We start from the raw sequence: 12,240 nt of genomic DNA, 5'->3' as shown, positions 1-12,240 counted from the left end.
ATAAATCTAACGGTGGATTTATTCTTCGTTTGACCTAATTGATATACTTGCATATGTATAAATGTGTTTCGCAATGATTCGATTGCAGGTCGCGGTTTTCTGCATGTTCGAGCCGGACAGAACCGACACCGCAAATCAAGCGGCAGTGCCCACCGAGATTCAGAGGACCCCCTCGAGTCGGGGGATTTCTGGGCACCCAGCTCCAAGATTCTGCCATCGTTCGATAACTCAACAGCGAGTAACGTTACCAGTCAGCTTGGGGTGACAGCGTATCTGCACTGTCTGGTCAACAACCTCGGCGATAAAACGGTATGATGTCACATAGTTGCGCCTTTCGTTCGCGTTCTCGTCCTCCTCTGTTTAAACAGGTCGAGTATCTGCTGAAACCCCACGTGACTAGCAGTTGGGACCCAGTCATACATGGCAGCACGCTTATTTCTCTATGCAGTGTACACGAACGAGGCAAAATGCCCATGACGTCAATTAATGCAAGGGAGATAAAGACAACGCCAATGTTTATCAACTTTTACTCATGCCACTAACGTGCAGCATGTTGCAAGTGGCCTCGTCACAATGTACGCGGCGCTTGCCACGCAAGCCGTACTCGTGCATCTATTGAAAATATTCTGTGAGGTGGTAAACAAGTTGTGACTGTAATTACTGCGCGATTATGTTCATTTTACGATATATCAAATGAGCAGGTGTACAGTGTCCAAGCAAATGGGGACGCCGATGTTTTGTACGCCCAGAATTATTAGTATGATTTGTAATGACATAGATACACATGCATTTTCCATTGTGATGCGTAGCTAGTCAATAGCATTTGTTAGCTTGCAGTTGACTCACACACCTGCCTACTATGTCTGACATTTGTGCGTACGTAGGTAGATGATTCCGTGCATACAAAAAACACCTTAATAAAGTAAGTGCCCGTAAACTAAAACAAAACATGAGGTATATAGAAGTCCTATGACCTATAGTTTTCTAGGACAATAATCTTTTGCAGAGATTCATATATTTGTCTTCGACCAGAACTGGACACAGGTGGACAACAAACGCTCTAAACTCTAAATATTCAACTTCACAAAAACATCTCGATGAAACGTTATATCGGTGCTTTTGTGACTATATAGGCCAAAACGATTGCCTACGCGGATCAGGTGCGTTCGATTTGGGCAAGGCTTCTGATTACGCTAATATTCAAGCTTAGGACACAGCGGTCATATTTTGACACCTTACAGATCCTTATTTATTGCAGTAGTATATTAACGTACAGCGCAATGCTCAAGTGGTTGACTCGGTATCGCGCCAGCATCTCTTAGGGAACGTTCACTGCAAAAACAGGTCCTATATATAAAGTACATATAATAATATATAATGCGGAAAGGCGAAGAGGAGAATCAAGTCTGACATTAAATTAGCTGGAGACTTTTGGCCGTAGCTGTAGTAATAACATAAGCATACCACAGCACGAAAACTAGATTGCTCGTGCAGAGTAATTCTCTAGTTTACTATTTATAGCTTTTAGCATTCAAGAAAATACCGTGCAGGGCCAACCAATCTCGCTAGAAGTACATATGTGTTACACAAAATGCATGTAAAAAGAACTTCGACGACGAGGACAACACAAAGAACAATATATATATGTCCCGATTAATTCGAGACCTAACTGGTTATTTTTAAGGTATTTATGTAATATGAGAAAAAGGCATTTGTAGTGTTATTATGTAGCATATTAGCATAGCAATATTAGTGAGCGTGCTATATATATACATAAACGTTTCGACAGAATGAAATCTTGGTCCCATCAAAACAATCAAAAGGTCCCACAATGCAGGGACTCAAAACATCTAAAACACTTAGCAGGAATAAAAAGACTGGCTTTACCCTACTCGACGACTGATATTCTCCTCTCTAAAATGGCGACTCTGATACAGAGTATTAAAAATCCGTGTGTATCTTAAGTTGTTCAAATCTAATAATAATGTATTGAACAATGTCTGGTTTGTCTCATTAAAATCTTATTTTGATTTGTCAGAAGCTGCGTAAAATAATATAGACTGCCTTTTGGGGTAAAGGAAAATTCTTAGTCTAGGCGAGGATTCTCTCAGAGCGGAAGGTTTCGATTATAGCTGATCTGCGCTAAGATACCAAAAACGACGCACTATTTTTACCATAATAAGGTCATTGTTTTATTCTAAACTCCATAATATATTCATTTAAATCATATATTCGAAAATCGGTAAAGAAATTGTCTACTTCTCAGGTGTCTATTATTATAGTCAGAAAGGGTCGCACACGGTGCACAGAAGTATATTTCACGGTCGTTGGTAAAAGATTCTCCTTAGATGAAGCGTCAGGTTTGTAGTAATTCAGTTGATATTTGAACGCCTTTTCTCGATTTTAAGTGTATGTAACGCTAAATCTATTTTTGGTTCCTCTTTGCTTGCGGAGCGCTGTTACTGTGAATAGCTCACTCCTTATCATATGTTCTGTCATACTATAATCGCAAATAAAATAGGTCTATTTCCTTTAGGTTTCAAGGATAAAGCTCGCATATGTTTTGTTCGGCATTATGTTGCTTATTAAACCATACATTTCTCATATGTATGAAGTGCACATGTTTGAGAAGACGTTCTTCCCCAACCTGCATCGGTGCTATACCTCTGCGGTTCCGTGATGCGAGGCAGCTTTTTCAATCGCGTTGCCCGTTTTCCAAGTGACTTTCCCTTCAAGCACTCATTCTCCTGGTTCGCCTCTCAAGCAGGTACGGTTTTACTTACGAGATAGCAGCGATGACTATTATACGTACTGGTGCTCCATCTGATCGGACAGAAACGGGGAAGCTTAAAACGAGAGAAGTCGACGTTCACATACATTTCACTATTTCCACCCTCAGCAGCACTTACACCAGCATTACCACCACGAATTCGTCCGATGCGGCTGCTCATTTGGTCGTTACCTGATTGCGGTCCAATGGCTCCCTCCGCAAGATACTCGGCTGCTTTAGAGGGAGATTAACGCAACGCGGACCACGGACATACTTGAACCAACTAGGAAGAGCTTGAAACGTGGAGGATATTTGGTCGGCTGACAGGGGACAATGCGGCGGTGTCTCACTGGGACTGTGGAACTGTTATGCCAATGACCATTGAGGTGGGCTCTGCAAGGGGGCGTTTTGCCTTAGCCTCGCTCATTGTCTGCTCTTGATTAGATTTAATTCAAGTAGCTTCTACAGCCACTCCATCCACCGTTTCGAGCTGATTTGAACCGCCGTTGAAATAAACGGACAACGCAATAGCACGGGGTGGAAGAGAAAACCGGGAACAGTATGGGAAAGTCAGAAGTAACGTACCTGCAGTCACTAAAAGCGACTGCGTGAAAGTGGGAACGGCAGACGGTGCACAGAGCAAGCTTGAGGGTGGATCTGCAAGTTAGGCTGGATACGAGCTTATCCTTTGAGGTTATGGTACCAGAAGGCCGTGGCATGAAATGCTGCACCCAAATTATACTGTGTTACTAGAGTTTCGAATACAAGTCTCCGTAGTTTCCCTTTGCAAATTTGCAGACGAAGATCTCACCTAATCATTTTATGCTTGGCGCAATGGCTTAAGAAGACAAATAAGAAAGAAGAAAAAAAAAAAGAAAAAAAAAAGAAGTAGCCTTAAACACAGATATTAATCTGTGTTTAAGGCTATTTCTTTTCTTCTTTCAATAGAATTCAGAACCTTTCTGGAAGATTTATGTAGTTTTTTTTGGAGTACTAGCAATTGTCAACAATAAGGGCGTTACGAATCTACCTGCGTTGCTAAATTTTCGCGCACCAAATGCAAGAGGGTTGAACATCAAATATACCAAAGAGCGACAAATGAAACTAAGAGCCTAGAGGGTCTTTTGAGATGGAACAGCAGACACAACCTTGACTCGTGTGAGACGAGGCAAAGAATCAGTAGGGGGTTTTGCATGAAGAAGAGGGCGGATTGTGAACCGTATGCTTAAAGCTTACGGGCTAGTGTTAGAGCATCGCGTTAGTACCGGTCTCCCTGAGTCTATTGCTTTGAATCGAGTTGCATCGGACAAACTCTCCTAGACGATTATCCTTTGCGTCTCTCAGCGTTTCTGTGTCGCCTCCTCATTTGACTTCCAAAATCCTCTCCAACTGCACTGACAGTCGGGGAGCATGTGACATAGAGAACCAGCGCGTGCTCTAAGGGCTACTAGGGGAAGTGATTGGGTAGCCAACTCTGTAACACGATGAGCTACGGTTAGGATCGTATACAGAGGAGCGATCTGCCCGGTTCAGAATGCACTCACGAGAGCATTCACACAGAGATACGCCTGAAACTCAGTCCCGATTGAATGCCGTTAGTATGGTGCTGCGACTGGGGTGGTGAATACCTAACTACTGTCTATGTGGTGAAAAGCAAAATAGAAGTGCAAAGCGGTTGCTCCACCAGACTTCACCGGCCGCCGTAACCGCTGAATCCGGGCCTGGCGGGCACGCATTTATTCACAACAAATGTACGTGTATCCTAACAACTGTAGGCTTGGATACAGATTTGGCGGCAATTCAGGTTGAGGCACAATGGATTCGAGTGCTACAGTTTTAATGCGACACCTGTGTGTAATTATAAGGGTGATATATTAAAAAAGTACGTACCGTGGATCCTTAGAAAGCAGCGCAAAACTTTACTATAGATATAGTTTGGTGTATAGAGGCCTATGCTCCAAGGTACACTGAGATCGCGACGTGTTCTATAATTTTGATCACCTAATGCTGTGAAGCGTTCAACTAACTAAACAATAGAAGTCGTTCGTTTTGAAATTCGGTCATATCTGTTATATTATATTGTAAGGCAGTGTATACTGTTTGCCCATTGTTTTGATTCATCAAGATTTCAGACCGGCTAAGTACGAAGCTATTGCACATAGCCGAATTATTTACGTTATGGTATCCATTTAGTTCCGTTAAAGTTGATATTACTTGAATGGTATACTAAATTCTATGACCTTTCCTATTATGAGATTTTGTTGATTTTGCTGATGCAGGACAGCAATGTAACTCCAAGGACGCTAGGATTTAGGTAGTATACTTTATGTTTCAGTGCGCCGGCGATATTTTGATGATTCCTTTACGACGATCAATGCTTCATAAAGTACCTCGTCGTTCATTTTGATCGTCCTGTTTATCCTGCTCATAGCTCTTCCTGTGCAAGGTCACACGAGACGACGAAGTAGTATAGTATAGTATACGCGTAGATCGTATGCTTCTTGTAGCATTTCCTTGTAGTTACGACTGTATACTAGGTAGTTAGTCTAAAACAACGAGGACGAATAATTGCTTTTGTTGCCTGCTTCATGTCGTTTTTGGCATTTCGATGAATTAGGGATGCGCAATTCGATATGTCCTCGATATTGAATGGGCCATATCAATATTCAATACTTTGTCGCTATGTCCGACTCCCTCCTAACCTCCAAGTTCTATGCCTTCAAGTTCTCTATAAGTAGACAGTTGGATAGCTCGACTCGGCCGGTTTCCACTAACGGGATACCTCGTTGTATTAGAATAGTTCAGACGCCTACAAAATGAATAGCTACTGCGTGAAGGCCCAACCAGAGCCGAGTAATCAGACGAGTGCCGTTCGCCTTCTCATTCTATAATACGAACTTAGCATCATATACCATCTCGTTATGCATAGACATTGTCGGACACCCCTCAGAGTCTATCCAATTACGCGTCTGCTCGGTATTCGTGCTATACTTGTTCAACATGGTGCATTTTACGCTGCCCAACCTCTCCGTTCTGACCCGGTAAAGAGATGAGTAAAGCTTCATGTGTTGTACGATTTTTGAACATCGATTTGTCAGTTCGACGGTTGAAGAGTCAGAGCGGAAACAAATCATCTATACGTATGGTCTTTTCTAATACGTGATAGTTACAACTTGGGGGAGCAAACGTTTGAATTAAATAGCTTCAAGCTCTCGTACCTTTACGTCGTTAGAAAAGTATCTGTGCTTCGCAGTCAACCGGAATGGAGTCGGTCGAAATATGAAGTTGCAGATATTCGCAGTGTACGTTTATGGGATATCAGTCGGTTTTTAGCATGCAGTAGATGAGTTAACCAGCATGCAGTAGATGAGTTAACTATTTCAAAACACTATGATTTTTAGCGGAACTTTGACAATAGGAAATTTTTTTTCCTTGCAGAAAACGCAAAGCAGAGTCGAATGTTAAGGCATGGTCAGAATCAGCAGTGGGACAGGGTGTATTTTGTTCAACTAAACATAATACATTGTTATTATTATTAATATGTAATCGAGATACCGTGTACCAGACCTGCATATGCACAATATATATATATATATATATATATATATATATATATATATATATATATAATGTTTACATAATTAATTTTATGACATATGGTACATGTACATCAATAAGTGTTTCATGTTGTACACAGAGCCGCTCAGTTTACTCTTTCTCAGAGTTTTTATCGAGCGGCACCATGGTAGTGGTGCCTTTGTTATGTTCTAACCATCAAAAAAAGGGTGGACCTAACCGTACCGTATGCTTCGTTAAGCGTCGTTCGTTAGCTAAAAACCGATAGGTTAAACATCTGATGTAGCAGCGGTCGCAACAGAATGAATTGGTGATCTACGAACGGTTACGGAGGACAGTACAAGGGCTTATTCCTCCCCTGTTGGGCCCCCGTTTCCGACCGGCAATCTGTCGGTCTTAGCAGATCGCTCTTTTTTAGCTTGTATTTCTCTTCTTTTTTCGGCTAGACTTCCTCGCCAAGTGGCCTTCAACTACACGTTCTCCTTCAGGCTCAACCAAATGAAACAGCCACGTTCGTTTCTTTGGTTGTTAGCTTTGCTCGATCGTCTTTGCCACTGGTTTGTTTTTGTTGTTCTGTGCCTCTCTCTCTACTCCCTTCGCTCTCAATTTCCATTCTGATTTATCGGAGAGGCAAATTCGTTCGGTTTTCGACTCAATCCTCCGAAACAGTCTATTCTCATTTCCTGCTCCCTGATTCTATGTACACGCTATCCTGCTATCAACCGTTTAACGCTACTGTAGCTGGCCATATTGCTAAACTGTGGAAACCCGAAGGGAATGAACATAACATCTACACCTCTGCTGTACTGCTCGACACACCTAATTGGCCTCGAGATCGCAAAACTCCCCATCGTATTTCGACGTTTTGATATCAACGCATTTCGGTAACTAGCAACAAATACACACATTTGTGCTCGCATGCCGAATAGACCGAATGATTCGCCAAGAAAAACTCGAACAACAGTTCGAACTGTAAATCCACACTCCTACATATATGTGCTTGTGACGGAAGCATTATTTTCTACGTTGTATATCTTAGGTTTCGCTTTGCCTACAAAGGCAAGCCTCATTGTGGGCGTATGTCTGGCATGTTGGGCCCCTTCAGCGGCCAGGGAGTTAGTGGTTAGGCGCCAATGAATTGCGTAAATCGCCTCGGGCCAGCTCTACTGCACTGTTGTTCGTAGACACAGTTGAACGCCCGGACCTAGTCTCTAATTTACACCGTCCGACCATACCACAGTCCTGAGAAGAACAAGTATGGCACAGCGAAGCCTTGAACCCACGGCGCAACCGCCTCGTCTAGTGAAAAGGGTTTCCCATAATATGTGTACATAAAGCGTATAGACGTGCCGCACCCCTCGCAGGTTTTCATTTCTTCTATTTGCTTCTTCTTTGCATTTTCTTTTACAATGTCTCTGATAATGTGGATTGCGTGTACGTTTGCCATGCTCATTTTAGGTTATGCAGCATGGAATAACGCACGATTAGATGGGTCTATATGCACTAGGTCGTAGTCCAGACTTGCTGCACTGTATTTGGTTTCGCTTCTGCATCCTGCGAGCCTGTCAAACAATGGCCATGCCGACGGTAGAGGCAGCCGCTTTTTAGAACCTGGTGCCTGGTTGATTAGCTTCGGCAGACCCGTCTACGAAAAAGGGATAGTCATGCGTTCGCAGCATCAACTTTGTTATTTCTTCTACTACGATTGATACTCCGTCCTATAGTCTGTAAGATGCGGCGCTACTAGTGAGCAATTTCTGTTCGCCGTTGCTTGGGTTCGTGGTCGAGGCTGTCGTAATTTTGCGTACAGTCTCTACGACTATAGAGAAAAACAGTTGGCGGTAATCAGCATGAAGTCTTTTGCGGTTCTCATTGTTCGCGCATTGATCGTCGACTCTACGTTTAGATGGAGTTTCGTATACGCCTCTCACAGGAATGTCCGTTTGGAACCCTTTGCCTCGCAAACGTGTGGTGGCCGTGACTGCTGTAAGAAGCTGCTATATCTGTGAGCCCATATACTGCCACCGTCTAGACAACCCTTCATTATATTACAGTCCTCCTTATCCTTCTCACACTGTTTGCACCCCTTCGCGAAACTCAGACCCTTCGGTTAATTATTGCCAGTGCTCTTCTTTTTTAGAAACAATGCGCTTTATTTCTAAGCGGAAACGTGGGTCTGGGTGAGTGGCAAGCAATCCAAAATACGCTTTTCCCAAACCCGCAGGTTTCATGGCGGTACCTCTATACAAGACAAGTCTATTACTCTTTTGTCCTTTAATTTTTATAAGTTCTTTAGTTAATTCTCTCGTTTGTAATTCCATGAAATTTCAGTGAGAACCGGCACACAAGCTGCCGGAGTTAGTTCAGACTCATTTGTGTCAGGCTTAGACACAACCCCTTCCTCCAAAAAAGCAGCGGTATTAAGACGCTGCTACAAAAAAAGTCGATGTTCATGTCTTCCCATAATTTTTTCATTTCGGCCTCATTTCCTCGCCAAATGACATTGTCGCATTTAAGAGTCGGTCCGTGTCCCGCGTACGCCTCTAAAGTACTGTACAATGCTGTGCAGGGCCTCAACCAGGTGAAGCTACTGTAACCATGAACAAAGTTGAGGGAATGACTACATGTTAACCGTAATGCTACTATCTGGGTCACTTTTGCTTAAAGCGTCGAACAGCTGTACAATGCATGAGTGATGAAGTTGAGCCTTCAAGAAGATGCTGTTACTAGAAGTCGCAATTTGCGTAAGATGGGGCTGCGTATTTAGAGGGATCGTTTGATAAAGTGTGTCGGGCAGTCACAAATCTCTGCTTTCGCAGTTCATGCGTCATCGGTTAACCTACTTAATGGTCTTCTTTTTTCCTTCTGTGTTACCTGTACCGATTTTTACTCGTATACGCTTATGAATTTCTTAAGTGGAGCGTACCGGTGCTTCTACGTGTAGATTATCTTATACGAGATCATGTACAAGTGGAATTACAAGAAACAGTTGATCAATCGAAGTCGTCCTGTTATGACCTCTACTTCGTCTGCTTGTCATGTAAACCTAGCCGAGTTCTTTGTCTTTACTAAATCATAATTTATAATAATAAATAAGTGAAAACGTGTTCAGACGGCTTTGTTTTCTCCTCGCAGTCGTTTCGTTCTCTGTTTTCTGGAATAGCCTGGAATATCTCCCGCTGATTAGGGATCGCTAGTGTGCTTATACGTAACTTATACGCGAACTCCTTGCATGGCTACTTTGTCGTTCCCTTCACTAGCCGTTACGGACCCCATTGTCATTACTCGTTGTTTCCGCATTGGGTTTTTCATTCTTTATCGTAAAGTCCAAGCGTCTCTGTTTTCCGCGGTCGGCACTGCTACATGACGACAGCAAGGGTTACGTTTTGCGCTTAGTTACATGTCTATTTCAAAGAAGCAAGAGATGCCAAGCGCAGATGGACCGATTTGGCAACAACATGTTTAAACGGTGGCCTAATCCTCATATGACAAGAGGAACACAAACAGCACAGTAAGATTATGAAAAAGTTATCCGAAATAAAATATCATGGAGGTTCCATTCTGTTATTGGTTTGATACCTGCATATTTGTCATAATAAACTTGTATTGGTTATACCTTTATTGTCGCAAAACATACTATTGACACACAAAATCGACTTCTTCTTTATAACTGCTTTTTCTTACTCTTAGAACACCCTTCATGTGTTGTGTGAACCCTAAGCCTTGCGTCCTCTACCGCTAAACCCGTAAATAACCATGAAGGATGTGCCGGATATCTGTAGGAGTACAACGCAATATAGCGGGTACGATGAATGTCAGACCCTGCTATGGCAAAAATGTTGTGTCGTCTCCGGAAATGAGTAGTAGTAGCAGTGACGTGTTCTCCTACCTATAATTGACTTAACATCCCGTCAACCTCTTTCAAAAACGAACTAAGCAGTACCGACGTACATTTTCGACGTAGTTTTTAAACAATCTCCAGCTAACGAAAAATAATTTGAAATCCGTTCCTTTAATTCATTTCTAAAATAATTTTTATGCTAAATAGGCCAGGTTGTGCTATAATATTACATTATCCGATTTAAAACCGTCGCTGGCGGCGACTGAAATCCTCATTCGTTTTTTTTTGTTTTGAGATGATACATCGTATGATTATTGGATTCAGCCACCCGGCATAGCAGCATCACTAACAGTCAGGATAGGATGACACATACATCATAAGGGTGATAGCTACCCGTGAATATGTCGGTTGATCTTAGCGTATTAGGGCTAAACACCAAGTGGAAGCAATAGGTACTATTCGTTACCTAGGTTGGTGCGATTCATCGTTCTGAGTTCATTGCAAATGGTCCCCGACGAGTAGCTCGTCCCCGAGACCCCACGGGCGTTGGCAACGGCAGCAGTTGCGGTGCTTAGACTCGGTTATCCTTCCAGGCCTATAAGCCATCCTGGCTCAACCTGGTCTTCGCTCGACGTCCGTGTTCAGCTTCGTCACGACTTCTTCCAATATTCGGTAGGCACTAACAGTAATGCTACTATCATTTAGTCACCTCAATTTGACTTTGACTGGTACTTTCCCTTTCCTACCGGAGTTTTTGATCGCGTTGTGTTTAGTACAATATAGCCCTTTCTATTCCAGTGACGCCGGTTTGACTTAAACAATATACTGCGCACGGCCAAACGAGCAAACTATGACCTGGCAATGGGCAAATTAGCCCCCGCTAATGTGGCTGGACTAACCCTGCGTGCTTCCCTAGCTGCATAGCAAGTTCTCTGCTTGCTATTGCCCACATACGGCAAAAGAGATGCTAGAACATAACTTGTCGAAGTTGTCAAAGTAACGGCGTCAAAGGGCAGTAAAAGTAGAGTATATATATATATATATATATATATATATATATATATATATAATAAGGAAGCCAGCGGTTGATTACAAGGTCACTAGCTGCTGACTTGACGCCGGGAAAGCAAAGAACAAGTCGCCATGTTTCATAGTGGTCGCCTGGTATTTGGCGCTGCGCTGGTGGTTTTGTACACACAATGTCATTGTGTTGTTGACCGTTTCTGTGAGCTGTTTGTGGCTTTTAATAAGAGATAATATAAATAAATGTGACGCTACGGCCGTTTCGCGCACCGGTGCAGTGCTTGATCCAAGTGCCGCCTAGGAAGGTAGAAACAAGAGACAAGAAGTTTATCAACTTTTAGTGAGTCTCTTGTTGAGACAACAATAGCGCTGCCTTATACAGTTTTATTGTATATCTAGCCCGTATAATAGCAGTCCAGAGCCTCTCTCATACTAAGTCAATTTAAGTTTTTCTAACAGCCCGTCCAGTATGCAATGGTCATCGTACTTAAAGGATACAGTGCATCACTACGCAGGCGTAAAGAAGAAACCAATTGTAATATACTACACCTAACCTGCCCGACTATACACTTACTGCTGTACAACACATATATAAGACTTATTAATTTTTTGATTCTACACGAAAAAAGCGTAAGCGAACGAAATAGACCAGCCAGAAAGTTACAGAGCCAACCACTCGACACTACTCAGTGATCAGTCCTTTGGGATGTATGCGGCCTGTTCTTGCTATCTGATGAAACGGGACAAACAACGGTTCAGTTGCTACATTATTCCAGTATTAAAACACAGACAAAAAGTCCGAAGAGGGACACTCAGAGATTAGACTAGACCAGAAAGATTACGGAATTCGATGTCAATGCGACCCCGGAACTTTTTCGCCGCTCTAGCCAAATTGTTCTATAAGGCGGAGCGTGCGGGAAGTTGTTTGGTACAGGTTACGAATAGTACACTTTTTTTTTTTGATCTTTTTCGCTCGTTGGCATTTTCTCCAATAAGAAGAGATTGATTGGTCGATAGTTGCAATGCCAAC

The 12,240-nt window shown here is 42.6% G+C and overlaps 1 protein-coding gene across 1 annotated transcript in view; it reads left to right on the top strand.

Annotated features, from left to right (window-relative positions):
* The window catches only part of LOC111266496 (zwei Ig domain protein zig-8), a 50,403-nt gene that overhangs the window by 15,786 nt on the left and 22,377 nt on the right, over positions 1–12,240 (top strand). Inside the window, exon 2 of the mRNA XM_022844027.2 lies at positions 89–309. Coding sequence (XP_022699762.1) covers positions 89–309 — 221 coding nt within the window. The remainder of the gene's footprint in view (positions 1–88; positions 310–12,240) is intronic.

This window comes from Varroa jacobsoni, unplaced genomic scaffold, assembly GCF_002532875.2.
Source record: "Varroa jacobsoni isolate VJ856 unplaced genomic scaffold, vjacob_1.0 scaffold_1091, whole genome shotgun sequence".
Lineage (NCBI taxonomy): Eukaryota > Metazoa > Arthropoda > Arachnida > Mesostigmata > Varroidae > Varroa > Varroa jacobsoni.
The sequence above is the reverse complement of the archived record's forward strand: the minus strand, read 5'-3'. Positions and strand labels throughout refer to the sequence as shown.